Source organism: Polyodon spathula, chromosome 21, assembly GCF_017654505.1.
Source record: "Polyodon spathula isolate WHYD16114869_AA chromosome 21, ASM1765450v1, whole genome shotgun sequence".
NCBI lineage: Eukaryota > Metazoa > Chordata > Actinopteri > Acipenseriformes > Polyodontidae > Polyodon > Polyodon spathula.
Genome location: NC_054554.1, coordinates 14,695,801 through 14,711,065, shown reverse-complemented (window position 1 = coordinate 14,711,065; position 15,265 = coordinate 14,695,801). Strand labels below are relative to the sequence as shown.

Below are 15,265 nucleotides of genomic sequence, written 5' to 3'. Positions count from 1 at the left end.
CTGTTTGCAAACTTTGCTTTCAGGTTATGTTGTGCTTCATTGTTCCTTTCACCTGTACAATGAACTTGTCACCACCCTTTAAACACCTTCTGTCATTTCATTAACCAACCAGCTGCTTCCCCTATAACCTTCCAGTAACAAGCTTTGACCCCAAAGACACTGCAGAGGTAAAATAACCTAGGAAGTGATAAAAGAAACTGAGAACTTTTATTATTATTATTATTATTATTATTATTATTATTATTATTATTATTATTATTATTATTATTATTATTATTATTATTTACTGTTGTTAGACATGTGGCTAACTCTTAAACTAAAAAGGTTACAAGTGTATGACATACATGAAATTAATGTGCACACACAAAAAGTGAAAGAGTCTAAAACATACCCTGTTCAATACAGATAACAAAAAACACATAAAAAGGAGGCACTTTTTAGAAAGAACATTATTTATCATTTGAAAAATGTGACAAAGTGTGACTACTTTCTGTTGACTGTCTCAGTTTCTAGCTACACAATTTTCACTAAATGCATACATACTAGGAGCGTAACTAATGCCATGATGCATATCATGAGTTCATGGTCGGGATCCGATATGTATCACGATGCATGTCATGGAACTCCTGATGGGCTACTTGTATGATGCAAACATTTACGAGTAAAGGAGAGTATGTATTGTAATAAAACCAGCTATACAATATACTTATTCTTCAGTTACTAAGCATTGTCTTCGGGTTCTCTTCTACTCCCTGTGTTATGACAGTTCAAACACAGCCTAGTTGTCTTCCCCAGTATCACGTAGCAAATCAGTGACTTGTGTAACACTTAATTGTTAGTGCATTCCAATTCATTGTCTCTGGTTTTGTACAGCATACCAGTATATTACATTGGTACTTATGGTATACTGATAATATCTTTTCTGTAATGTTTACTGTTGGTTATTGGTTGATGTTTATTAAAAACAATGGGCTGCTCAGGTGACTAAGGGAGGTAGTAGTAAAGCAGTAAAGTAGTAAAGTAGTAAAAAAGCTAATTGATATTTTGTTTGTGAACTTACAGTAGGGATTGTTAACTTTATTATGGTATATCATAATTATAACCTTAATTATATCACCTTAAAGGGTACATCAGCACTACATGAAAGATAAAACATAATCTATCCTACCTTGCTGTTCCGAATGTATTTGATCATTGTATAATAATCCGTATGCACCCAAACATCTGCATAATGCCACACTGCTATGTACAAAATTACTGTTCTCAAGCATCTCTTGACTTCCGCATGTACCTTCACATGTACTCTGAAACGTACCAGCGCATGTCCAATGAAGCGTTGTATGGGCTGTATTACCTCCATGTGGAAACACACTAGTCTGTGTGACAAACATGGTCTGTCTAATTTTCCATAAGGAAGGAACTTGTACCTGCTTTCGTTTTGTGCAGTAGACATCTTTCACATGTTTATTATTTGAGTGCATACAGATTATTATACAATGACCAAATACATTCAAAAGATCAAGGTGGGATAGTTTATGTTTTGTCTTTCATGTAGTGATGATGGATCCTTTAACTCGAAAGCTCATTTTATTTACTTGCTCTCCTGTGCTTTTCACTAGTTGGAGTGCAGTTACACTGCACTGATGATCCCCAAACAGGGCAAAACATGCCTGCAGTTGCTATACTCTGACTTCTAAAACACTGAATGTAGAAGCCTTTTGGCAACTTTCATGCGATTTGATTGGCTCTTGTAATGCTCACATTTGCATAATGACATGATGGTAAAACATGCTAGAAATAATGTCAAACTATGGTATGAGTAGCTGTCACAAAGACGGTTGTAGTGGGTGATGTCAGACCAGAAACTAGGAAATAAACAAAAGAGATGGAGTTTGGTGAAGCGGAGCGAATGGTCTCACTCAGCATTTAATAGTGCACAGAGAGATAGACAGAAAATAAAAGATTGTAAGACAAACAAAACAGGACACGGCACATTCGAAAATTAAAGAGACAAACAAAAGGGACTACACAGACAAACACGATGAGCTGATTTTTTAACTATTATTATTATTCTTATTATTATTACCTCCGTCTCCAATCCCGTTCTCCATTCACCGAACACACAACCCTGAGTGAGTGAAAACATGCTGCTTTTATGCAGCTGTACTGAGACTCGATTGCTAATCAGTCATTCAATTAGAGTCGCAGTACAACTGCACGTGAATTAATAATGTGCATTTTCCTGTGCTCACATATTATTACATTTTACTTGCACGTGAAGTGCTGTGTAATCTTCGTGCCTAAATACAAATATACATTTTAAACACTAGTGTTACACAGACCCGTTTATATCCCGTGTACCAATGACAATGACACACAACATACAACACAAAATACACACAAAGGCGGGCACTTTGCCACATTAGCGTAAAGGAAAACATAGTAAACATACCTATTAGAATCAAAGTGATATGTCAAATGCAGTTTAATCGTGGTTCCGACATTTCTAATGCACTGGTTCATATATTTGTAAATAGGGTTTGAAGTAGATCACATGCTCTGCTGATTTCACCTCTAATGGCTATGGTTCATTACAGAAGCAGGTAACCTCATGTTAATGGTTGTGTATTAAACCTAGAGTTGACTTGCACACTGTCATCATTTCCAAGTCTTATTTTTTTTTATTGAGAATCTTGAATTGATTTGAGAAGTTTCTTTGTGTTAATGAAAGCATTTATTTTTATTTTTCTTTGACAGTCAACTATGTGACACATACCCTTCTGATGGAAATCTTCAGTTAATTCATTTTATGCATGATCTCTTTTGCAAAGGTACAGTAGATTCTAAAAGGGTGCCTCCAGCCAGCCTACCATAATTAATCGGCCACTGGAATGCTTTGTAGAATTCCTTTTAGTGTCTTCTGCACAAAATCTCTTTTCATATGATCTCTTTTTCTTGATACAATTGCACATTACCTTTTCCCTAGCCACTGGCAGATATCGTACCTTTTCCCTAGCTACTGAAAAACATTGTGATCATGTCAAAGTGGTTCTCGTTTGTCTTTTCCTATTTGTAAAAGCCTTTACTTTTTTTTTTTTTTTTAAGTTAACTTTGATGACTGTCATGGAAATGAAAATGTGAACTTCGTAGTGTCCCACCCAGCCTTCATCGTAGACGAGGATGGGTCAGTGGTCCCACACAGAGACATCACAGACAGCGGCACCACCCTCTTCATCCATGGCCGGACTGCCTTCACTGATGACATGGCGGAGATCAAAATTAATGGAGCTCCAGAAAAACATCCTCAGACTTTGAAGGTAAAGAGTCACCATTTCCAGATGAGGTGAATGGTGTAGGAGTGTAGAAAGACATGTCCCTTGAGACAAACATTGTGTTCATAAAAATACAGTCTACCAGACAACTGCAAAATAGGCAGTGATCTGTTTGGCTTAAACTGTGATGAGTATCGTTAGTGCTATGTTAAATTGTGTGTGTGTTGCATCTTATGAGTAAAAACAAAGACAAATGACTTCAGGCCAATATTCCAGTAATACATGGCTGGTGGACAAGGGGAACATTAAAAGTATTTGTAATGGAGGGAGAGAATGGTCCAAAGATATGGATCCATATGACAGTAGAAATGACTGCCCCACTTATTTCCCCACTAAACCCAATGTCATAAAGGCTAGCAAACTATACCAATACCGGTTACTAGGGGAGCTACATTTGACTTGACTGCCAATACATGCCTGTCCATCTCCCCTAGGTATAAAGAGTGCATCAGCTTGTGCCAAATATCAGTAACTGGTTACCTCACTGAGGGAGTGCACAGAGACTGCAGGAGTTGAATTAACTATCCACAGTCACAATGCAAACTGGTGGTTTTCCCATATACACCCTGCTGCCATATGAATGGATTTGCTGTGGTTACACAAAGACAACCATTATATTCTGTGACTGAGTTGTCCATCATTTTGACGCGTAACAAAAATAAACACTAAAATAATGGATGCACCCTGCATTTTCAGTGGGAAAAATTAATGTGTTTTTTGTTTTGTTGTGTACAGTACTTACAAACTAAAAAGCTTCAAATGGACAAAAAATAAATAATTTGCTTTGGTAGCTTTTTTTTTTTTTTTTTGTTACACATATCCTGAGCACATGTTCTTTCTCCATAAAAGAAATTTCTCCAAAGCATTTTCCAGCAGTAAAATAATTACTTCAGTAAGGCGTTTTTCTTCTCCTGTCCACTTTTAAACTTGCAGACATTTTCAAGATTAATTTTTGTTCTTATCAGCAAACAGCTGGATATTTTTTCAGCACAAAACCGACTGGGTATTCATTGAAGACTACTGTTCTTACACATTTATTTTTTTGTGCTGTCAGATTATTAGGCTCTGCAGATTTATCAGTTTGATCATCTGCTATTAATCTCTGTCTTGTTTACACTCTTAGTTACATATAGATGGATGGTTTCAAAATTACCTTACTAATAGATCACAGATTATCAAACGTGCAAATATAATGTCAAACCCTGTTTTGTTAAATAAGGGTGTTCCTCAAAGATCTGTTCTTGGCCCGTCATTGTTTATCCTATATATTAATAACACTGGACAGTACTCGATTTTAAGGTCCATATAGATAATCTTGCAAGAAATGTGAAATTCATGATAGGCTTCTTTTATAGACTCTGGTCTTGTTTTTCTGTAGTTACAAAAACAAAGCTAATTGTTTGTATATTCTTACCACAAATTTATTATGGGGACACTGTCTAGAGGTCTGCATTGTCTTTAACATTAAGCAAACTGGATCCTATAGATCCTATATATCATGCAGCCTTGATATATATTACAAATTTATATTACGAAGTTACAGTGCTCCTCATTGTGGGTTATACAGTATGGTTGGCTGGACCTCCTTGGCTTTATGATTGTTGAAGCACTGGCATATTCTTTTATGTAAGGCAATTGTTTGTAAATTACCTCCATATATAAATGAATACTTTATAGCTGCTTTTTGTAACTACAGTATTAGATTGCATACATTTTTTTTTTTTTAATTTCACGGTTCCTAAAGTGCGTACAGAGGCTGCTAAAAGATCATTTGCCTATTTTGCTCCTTGGTCATGGAATGATTTTCAATCTAAACTTAAGTTGCACGATTATCTACTTGAGAGTTGTGAATGTTTTAAGTACTTGAGTAGATTTGTTACTATTTGATTGCATCTTAAGTATTTTATTTTTGTATCTGTGTTTTTTTGTGTTGATACTGCCTTTCTTGGTATGGTCACACTTGTAAAATAGATTGTAATCTCAATGTGCTTACCTAGTAAAATAAAGGTTTTAAATGTAAAAGCTTGGGGACATTGTAGTACAGCATAATAAAATCTTAAAGAGGAAGTCTCATATAAATTGTGTTGACCTTACCTGAGTTCTAACTATACCCTTTTTATACACATTTTCTATATGTGTTAACATATGTACAGTCCCAGATGAGTCCATGCCCCCTGCCAAGTATAAAATGACGTTGTAGTGTGATAAAAAGGTCACTTCTAAATAGGTGCATAATAGAATCAGTGTCCCAGACCATGACAAACCCCTGGCCACATATGAGATGTTAAACTAGAGTATATGAAACCTTGGATCCTCGCATAGTTGAAGTGAAAACATTTAAAAAATAAGATTCAGGCCTTAACACCGGCTAACACTAAATTCGATGAAATAATTTTGTTTGGTCACAGTTCAAGCATCCACACAGGTTTTAGGACCCAAAAATGGGATGGCTTTTCAATGAAGTTTTGCTGTTTCTACTGCACTACCAATGAATCTTCCCCTTTAACCCTTTGCAGTCCAATTATTTTGACCCTGTCAGTCTGGTTAGGTCTTATTTAATTTTGGGGAACAAAATAACACTTTAGACCATGTGCTGTTCAAATTGAATTAAAGTTACTTTATTGACATAAAAAAGTTCAAATAACTATATAATCAAAGTGATACTCTGAGGAAAGAAAATTATACCAATTGTTCAACCAAAAACAAGTTTTTAATCATTTTTTTACTATTTATAAGGGAACATTGAAAAAAAAAAAAAAACCCTGTAAAAAAAAAATCACAAAATTATTGATTTTTGCTGAGTTAGTGATTTTAGAGCAATCACTCATGTTCCTAACTTAACCAAAAAAAAAAGAAAAAAAGAAATGCATCTATTTTAGAACTATTTCTATGAGGCGAGGGTAGAAAAAAAAAAGCTGAAACAATTCACTAAATTATTTGTTTTGTTGAGAGAGTGACTTTGGAGCAATCATTCCGGTTCCAGACGTATTGTAAATCAATAAGACACCCCCTGACAAAGAAAACAAGTGAAAGAAATAACCAAGAACTATTTTGTTATGTATTTTATAACTATTTATTTGAGAACTGCAAAATACAAAAGACAAAAGAAGGTGCACAAATTTGAACCAACAACAATTATAACAAATATAACTGTGTACATGCTATGCACAATTTTATCTAAGTTTTCAGTGTCTGATACTTTTCAAAGCAGTTTATCACAAATCTATCTGCGCTTACAGGTGCGTGTCTCCACCCCCATGTCTGCTCACTGTGATTGCCTCCTTTCTAAACTACTTTCATAGTCACTGACTTTTTTCTCAATCATCTCTGCAAGTTCTTCAGGGTGCTGTGTCTGTCTCTAAACTTCTGTGTTCAAATCGTTTTTCTCCAGCTTTTGAAAAGGTACCCAGCTCATTCCACCTTCTTTCCGATCAGAAATGATTGGGGAATACCCTATGTCGGCTTTCTCTGCTCAGAGCCAACACATGACCAGATAAAACAGGTGTTTTTGCAATGTCTGACTGAGTCCAACATCAATTTAAACCATGACTTCGAGAATTGTGAAAGCCAGTCTATAAATGTAGATCTTCTCTATCATGTTAGGCTGACATCATACATATGTAACAGCCTTAAGGAAACATTTATATAGGAAGAAATTGAAATGATTCTACCGTATTCTCCCTGACAATCCACAGAGCTATTGCAATTTTATACACTAAGGTCTTGAAATCTAAGTGTTTCCTCTAAGCTATTGCAGCATTTTAATGTAATGTATCAGGCAATTATATAAGTGGCATTATGCTATTATCTCACATTATTATTTAATTCATTAATGGGCATCCTAAAGATGTAACAATTATTTGTAGTGCTGTGATGAGGGATCCTTGTAGTAGGAACACCACAGGGAAATGGATATTTTGGATAACACCACAGGGAATTGGACACTTAAAAGGTTCTAAAAAAAGTTTATTGTATTTCTATTCCAGAGTTTATGTGTGCTGTAATGAACCCGCATATGGTATGCTGTATGTATAGCAATGTACATGTCTTTCCTCTGTGCACTAATATTAGCATGATAGTGGCTATACGTTCATTCCCTTGCACCGTCCCTTTGACTATACAAAGCTGTCTAACACAGAGTATAGAGAGAGTGGGTAGGAGGATGTCGAGATGTTTGCTACTGTCCCTGATGCTGCATTATTAGTGTGTCTGTTTGTTATCACTACAAAGTGCTATGCTACTCGAACTCCTGCTGAACAATAAACCCAGCTTGATTGCCACAACCTTCCCAGCGACAGCGAGTGGAAGCGACAGCGAGTGGGAGAAGTACAGCGTGGAAAAGTACAGCGCAGTTTCGAAGCAGAAAGGAGAAATTGCATCTTGAATTGCTTTAATCAGAAAACAGAGGACATTGGGGAAACACAGCCGCGTGTGTTTTTCTGATAACAAACAAGCTGAAACTCGGAGCAGCTGATTCAAATTCAGCGCCGTTCTGAGACACGGGCGAGGGGAGGAGCCGACAGCACAGCAGAACAACGTGGTTAAACGAGGCAGTCTTCCCAGCGACAGCGAGTGGAAGCGACAGCGAGAAGTACAGCGTGGAAAAGTACAGCGCAGTTTCGAAGCAGTTTGAAAGCAGGTTGACGGCTGCAGAAGAAACTAAACTTCAAAAAAAAAAAAAACCCTCAACATGGTCTTCAAGCCAGTAATCTGTGACACCTGCTTGATGTGGGAAATCCGAGAAAACCCAGCGGAGCTAAACCAAGTGTGCGTAAAGTGCCGCACGATCCAGGATTTGCATAAACTAGTAAGCATGCTAGAAATGGAGCTGGAGGAAGTGAGACAGCAACAGGATCTTGAGGAACTGGCACACCCACAATTCATGGAAGTCTGCATCACCCCTAACAGACTGAAAGCCACCAGGGAGATAGAAGGTCAGAACAGCTGGGTTCAGGTAGGCAGAAGCAGGGAAAAAAAGAAACTTCGTCAAACACCACCAGAAATCAAAACAACCAACAGATTTGAGTCACTTCAGAATTTTGATGAGCAGAACCAACAACAAGAGAATGAAAGGAACAACATCCAGGACCCTATTGACAGTGGTGACAAGACAGTAAAAAGAAGGGAGGTCATGATTGTTGGGGACTCCATATTGAGAAACACAGCAAGTTCAGTTCGCAGTTTGGACCCCCTTACTACAACAGTGTGCTGCCTTCCGGGAGCCTCGGTCAAGCACATCACTGAGAACGTGGACAGGCTCCTAGAACGAACAGGAGACGACCCGGTAGTAGTCGTCCACATCGGTACAAACAACATTGGAAGAGACAGACCAAAATCCCTGCAAAACAAATTCAGAGAGCTAGGAAGGAAATTAAAAGAGAAAACCAAAACTGTGGTATTTTCTGGTATACTACCCGCACCTTGCAAAGGACCATATGGACAGCTGGAAATAATAAATCAAAACGAATGGTTGAAGACGTGGTGCACACGGGAAGGCTTCACCTATCTTGATCATTGGACCACTTTCTACAACGAGGACTATCTGTATAGACGGGATGGACTGCATTTAAATAACAAGGGAACTAGTCTACTTGGAGAAAAGATCCTCGAGCAGGTTCAGAAGCATTTAAACTAGAAAGGAAGGGGGGAGAAATCAACAAAAAAAACAGAAGGGAGACCGCATCAAAACAAGAACAACAACTCAGGTAAGACAACCATTAAATGTATTTATCTAAATGCTAGAAGTATCAGAAACAAAATTCTAGAACTTGAAGCTACTGCACTAACAGGTAACTATGATGTGATAGGTGTTACAGAAACTTGGTTATCTGAGAGTGATGGGGACGAATATAATATTTGTGGGTATACACTGTATAGGAAAGACAGGCAGGACAGAAGAGGAGGAGGGGTAGCGCTATACATAAGAAACAGTCTTGAAGCCCAGGTGTTAAACCTGGACAAAGAAAATAAAACCGAATCAATATGGGTCAGAATAACAGACAAAAATTCAAAAGGCATAATAATAGGAGCATGCTATAGACCGCCAGATTCAGACGGTGAGCAAAATAATCTGTTATACAATGACATTAGAAATGTGTGTAGCAAAGGAGAAGCCATACTAATGGGGGATTTCAACTTCCCCCAAATAAAATGGGAAAACCCGGTGGGTAGCGCGAAGGATGAAATAGAAATGGTGGAAATGACAAATGACTGCTTCCTAACACAATTTGTCAAGGCACCGACTAGAGGGGAGGCATGCCTTGATTTAGTCTTTTCAAATAACGAAGACAGAATAACTAAAATAGAGGTCAGAGAACCACTGGCAAACTCAGACCATAACATGGTCTCATTTGAAGTGTTTTTTAAAACCCCAAAAGTAAAGACTAAAGCTAAGGTTTACAATTTTAGAAAAGCAAACTATGAAGGCATGAAACAGAGACTAACAGAAGTAGATTGGAGTAAAATAGAGAAAACACCCACAGAAGAAGGATGGTTGTTCTTCAAAAACGTAGTACTAGAGGCGCAAAACAATTATATCCCTAAAGTAGACAAATCTAAATGTAAAACTAAATTGCCAAAATGGTTTAATAGATCAATTAAAAAAAATATTCAGCGAAAAAAGGCACTTTACAGAGCATTAAAAAAGGACCAAAAAGAAAGTACACAGAAAGAGTACACAGAACTGCAAATGCAAGTCAAAAAGGAAGTTAGAAAGGCCAAGAGAGAAATAGAAATGAACATTGCTAAAGAAGCTAAAACCAATTCCAAAATGTTTTTCCAATATTACAACAGCAAGAGAACATTCAAAGAGGAGATTAAATGTTTAAGAGATACAAATGGCAAAATCGTAGAGGAAGAAAAAAAAATAGCAAATATGTTAAATGATTACTTTTCACAAGTTTTTACAAAGGAAGATACTGACAACATGCCCCACATGTCATCCAGTTCCTATCCAGTTTTAAATAACTTTAGCATAACTGAGGCAGAAGTGTTAAAGGGACTAGGAGCTCTTAAAATAAACAAATCCCCTGGGCCGGATGAGATCCTCCCAGTAGTACTCAAAGAAATGAAAGAAGTAATTTACAAACCGCTAACCAAGATCATGCAGCAGTCTCTTGACACAGGGGTGGTACCGACAGACTGGAAAATTGCAAACGTAATACCGATCCACAAAAAGGGAAACAAAACTGAACCAGGTAACTACAGACCAGTAAGCCTGACTTCTATTATATGCAAACTTATGGAAACTATAATAAGATCCAAAATGGAAAATTACCTATATGGTAACAGGGTACTGGGAGACAGTCAACATGGTTTTAGGAAAGGGAGATCGTGTCTAACTAACTTGCTTGATTTTTTTGAGGATGCAACATCGACAATGGATAATTGCAAAGCATATGACATGGTTTATTTAGATTTCCAGAAAGCTTTTGACAAAGTCCCGCACAAAATTATTAATTCTCAAACTGAACGCAGTTGGGATTCAAGGAAACACATGTACATGGATTAGGGAGTGGTTAACATGTAGAAAACAGAAAGTACTGATTAGAGGAAAAAACTCAGAATGGAGTGTGGTAACCAGCGGTGTACCACAGGGATCAGTATTAGGTCCTCTGCTATTCCTAATCTACATTAATGATTTAGATTCTGGTATAGTAAGCAAACTTGTTAAATTTGCAGACAACACAAAAGTAGGAGGAGTGGCAAACACTGTTGCAGCAGCAAAGGTCATTCAAAATGATCTAGACAAGATTCAGAACTGGGCAGATACATGGCAAATGACATTTAATAGAGAAAAGTGTAAGGTACTGCACGCAGGAAATAAAAATGTACATTATAAATATCATATGGGAGATATTGAAATTGGAGAAGGAATCTATGAAAAAGACCTAGGAGTTTTTGTTGACTCAGAAATGTCTTCATCTAGGCAATGTGGGGAAGCTATAAAAAAGGCTAACAAGATACTCGGATACATTGTGAAAAGTGTTGAATTTAAATCAAGGGAAGTAATGTTAAAACTGTACAATGCACTTGTAAGACCTCATCTTGAATATTGTGTGCAGTTCTGGTCACCTCGCTATAAAAAAGATATTGCTGCTCTAGAAAGAGTGCAAAGAAGAGCGACCAGAATTATTCCGGGCTTAAAAGGCATGTCATATGCAGACAGGCTAAAAGAATTGAATCTGTTCAGTCTTGAACAAAGAAGACTACGTGGCGACCTAATTCAAGCATTCAAAATTCTAAAAGGTATTGACAGTGTCGACGCAAGGGACTTTTTCAGCCTGAAAAAAGAAACAAGGACCAGGGGTCACAAATGGAGTTTAGAAAAAGGGGCATTCAGAACAGAAAATAGGAGACACTTTTTTACACAGAGAATTGTGAGGGTCTGGAATCAACTCCCCAGTAATGTTGTTGAAGCTGACACCCTGGGATCCTTCAAGAAGCTGCTTGATGAGATTTTGGGATCAATAAGCTACTAACAACCAAACGAGCAAGATGGGCCGAATGGCCTCCTCTCGTTTGTAAACTTTCTTATGTTCTTATGTTCTTATGTTCTTTTCTTTGTGTGTGGTTGATACTTCTCCTAACTCCTAAACTATGGACCCCAAACTCCATAGCGTATTTGAGTGGAACTCTTTAAACTCTTAAATGGTTACCAGTGCCATTATTGAATCTTATGCATCTCAAGTTGTCAGATATACTTCTCTCAGGATATTTGTCCCAGCACTGTTCTTCTCTTAGATTCCTATATATCAGCTCAGCAGCAACAATGGGGCAGAATGTCTCTCCACTGTTTTCTGTCTGACACCAACTCCAGGGCTTCAATAATCTTTAACCTTCCTGATGAAGGTCGTTCATGATGGTATCTATCGTGAGAATCCTTGTTCTTCCCCTAGGTTTAATTTCATGTTCCTCTGTATGCAAAGCCATGAGGGGTCTTCTATCAGTGTCCACTCTTGATACGGCACTATTAAAATAAAAAATAGGAACAAACCTGATATTTTACTTTCTCATTAAGATAGAAGTAAACTGACTCCCCAACTGCCCTTCTTTTAATTATTCAAACAACAGCAATATTTAGATCACAGTTCAGATCAATGGAATCAATCTACTGGCTGCTAAACAGTAGAGAATCAGCCCAGGCTTCCTTTTTACCTTTTATCTTCCCTGTGAGCTTGGAGGTATTCAGCAAAACACATCTGACAATGGACCTGCTAACCAATGGATAACAATTCTATAATGGTAGCTTTAATTTATTTCAGAGAAACAGAGATAGAGAAGGGGGACAGAAGAAGAATGCTGGGACATAGGGCGGTAGCGGTAGAGGGGATCTTTTCAATGGACTTTAACAAAAATTGCTCTAGCCATCTGTGGCAAAGTGGTTGGTAAGGGGAACAGGTGTAGCGGTGATGAGGTGCAGGATTGATGAACAGACAACAGTGATTCAGTGAACAAGGGTGTTTTAATTCGTAATCCAGGTCTGGTGACCGATAAATGATAACTCCCCGGCTATACACACCAATGTGTGTAACAAAAACTGGGCACAGTCCCGAACAAAACACAAGACGCGGTCACCAGTCCTGGGTGCGTGCAGACGTGCAGGTGCTCGGTGTAGACACAGGTTTGTGCAGTGGTGCTCCGGATAGGGCTTTTCTTTCGACAGCTCCGGAGGTGTGCGTTAACTGTCTAATAGTGTGAGAAAAAGACAGACAATGACTCACAGACAAAAATAAACACACAACACGTAAATCCTTTCCACTGAGAGCTCCTCTCTCAATCCTTCTCTCTCCCACTGTTTAACCCAAACGAAGGAAAAGCTCAGGGTTACCCTGGCCCCTATATGTAATCCCGCATGATATCTAGGTAAATGTTTGCAGCTGCCTTATTACTTGCAGCTGCCTCTCGTTTACATTTCAAATCAATACGGTCTTACAACAGAGTCTCGCTTCTTTCCAGGCTGACCCACTTCCCTGACCCGGAAACGAACTGTCAGGCCAGCCCTCCCAGATACTTCTCCTCCCGTTCTTTAGCGCCGTCACAGGTTGGGAGGAAGATTCATCACCAGAACTCATCTTTCCGTCACACCATCGTATAGGGGAGTCAGCTTGATCACTTTGCGTAATACTTAATGTTTTACACTCTGTATCAAGTGAGCAATAGGCGCTACAGGTGCACTGAAGTGTTTCTTTAAATAGACAGCACCCTGGAGCAAATGGGTTGAAAGCATCTGTCTGGGTACCTATTAGAGAGAGCTACAGCTGTGGGACTGCTGAGCAGAAGGAAGGTTCTGTCAGTAAATGTTTCCAGCAAATCCAAAATCGTTATGTAAGCTACATATCTCTGATGTGAAGAACACTGCCCCTCTATACCACCGGGTGAAAACAATCTTCCTTGCAAGTTACTTTTTTTTTTTTTTTTTTTTTTTTAGTAGATCATTTAATCATTCTGGGATTTATTTTCCCTTTGATTCTGGTGAAACCCATTTAACCTGCCAGCATGCTGTAGATTCTGGCACTGCCAAGTACTAAAGTTAAAGGGAGTTAAAAGTTTCAGGTAGGGATCCTAATGCCTGTTGCACAGAGAGTGAATCTACAGTGTGAAAATAATATTTAGGAAAACTAAAGTATGTTCAGTAACACTTTTTAAAATAGTGGATGCAAATTCAACATCTTTTTTTACAACAAAACATGGAATGAATACAGGTAATTTAAATCCACTTGAATAAACAGGGCTAAATTCAAAATAAAACTCTTAAGAACTCAGAAGTGCAGATGGTATTCCTGTGGACTTCATTATGAATTAGCGGACATTATTTAAAGTGTCACTGTATCAAGAATGATATCTGGGGGGAAGTTGTTCAAGTCATTAGAGGTACATTTTTTTATTCTTTTTTATACCCCTTAATGGTTTTAAGAATAGCAGATCCTTTAATCCTCTCATTAACTTGTTTTTTACTGACTCCTTACAGTACCTTTTTATTACATGTACTATCACTATAAGGGATTATGGCTCAAATGCTATTATTATTATTATTATTATTATTATTATTATTATTATTATTATTATTATTATTATTATTATTATAAGTCTGTGTTAAGCTTTCACCTGAATTCAGAGCTGCCCTTCTGTTCTAATTACCTGCCATAGAGCCATAGACATATGAAACCTAAGCTAGATCAATCAAAGTGCCTTTATAGAAGTACCTACCAGCAGCATCTAGTGATATTCCACAGCTATGCACAAACTGACATTTACTAATAAAAACACATTTTGGCTGATCTGGCCTACGTAACATATGTCTGTCATACAACTAAAACAAGATAGCAGCTCCTGAAAACATGGTCAAAGCACCTTACACAGGCATATGAAAAGCATTACAGTCTTTGCAATATGAATTGCTCAGAAGGGTTGCAAATATCATAGAAAGGTAGGGGAACAATAAAGGGAAAATACATAGTTTCTCCACATTATAAGTATTTTTCTCCATAACCAAGGGGTTTTCAAAGAGATCAAGTTTGCCAGTAGAAGAACCAACATTACTGTAGGTCAGCTGTCTGGATTCCCAAGCTTGTTCTGACCTTCTTGCCTCCTCACTTGTTCTGTTAGGGGACCGATTGATTGGCTGATTGTCTTGGAAGGTTGTCTGTGATATTAAAGCCCAGCCAGGCAAAGTCAAAAATGAATAATATTGACAATAATATATGCAAACAGAGTGACTAGATTTACAAGGACATGACTTTACCGCAATTACTAGCCCTTCTATTCAGAAGAGATGCTGATTGTATGTTGACAGAACACGTAGTTGCTCAGCACTTCAAAACATTTTTTATTGTAAGGAATACTTCATTAGCTGTTGGAGTGACATTTGCAGATTTGTGGTTCACATTTTGAAGTGTAAATGTACATATATTGTGAGGAGCTTCAATATTTAA

At 37.7% G+C, this 15,265-nt stretch overlaps 1 protein-coding gene across 2 annotated transcripts in view; it reads left to right on the top strand.

Moving 5' to 3' along the window:
- The window catches only part of LOC121295995 (cadherin-13-like), a 620,407-nt gene that overhangs the window by 264,899 nt on the left and 340,243 nt on the right, over nucleotides 1-15,265 (top strand). For both annotated transcript variants that reach the window (XM_041221112.1, XM_041221111.1), the window contains exon 3: nucleotides 3,106-3,317. In XM_041221112.1, coding sequence (XP_041077046.1) covers nucleotides 3,106-3,317 — 212 coding nt within the window. The remainder of the gene's footprint in view (nucleotides 1-3,105; nucleotides 3,318-15,265) is intronic.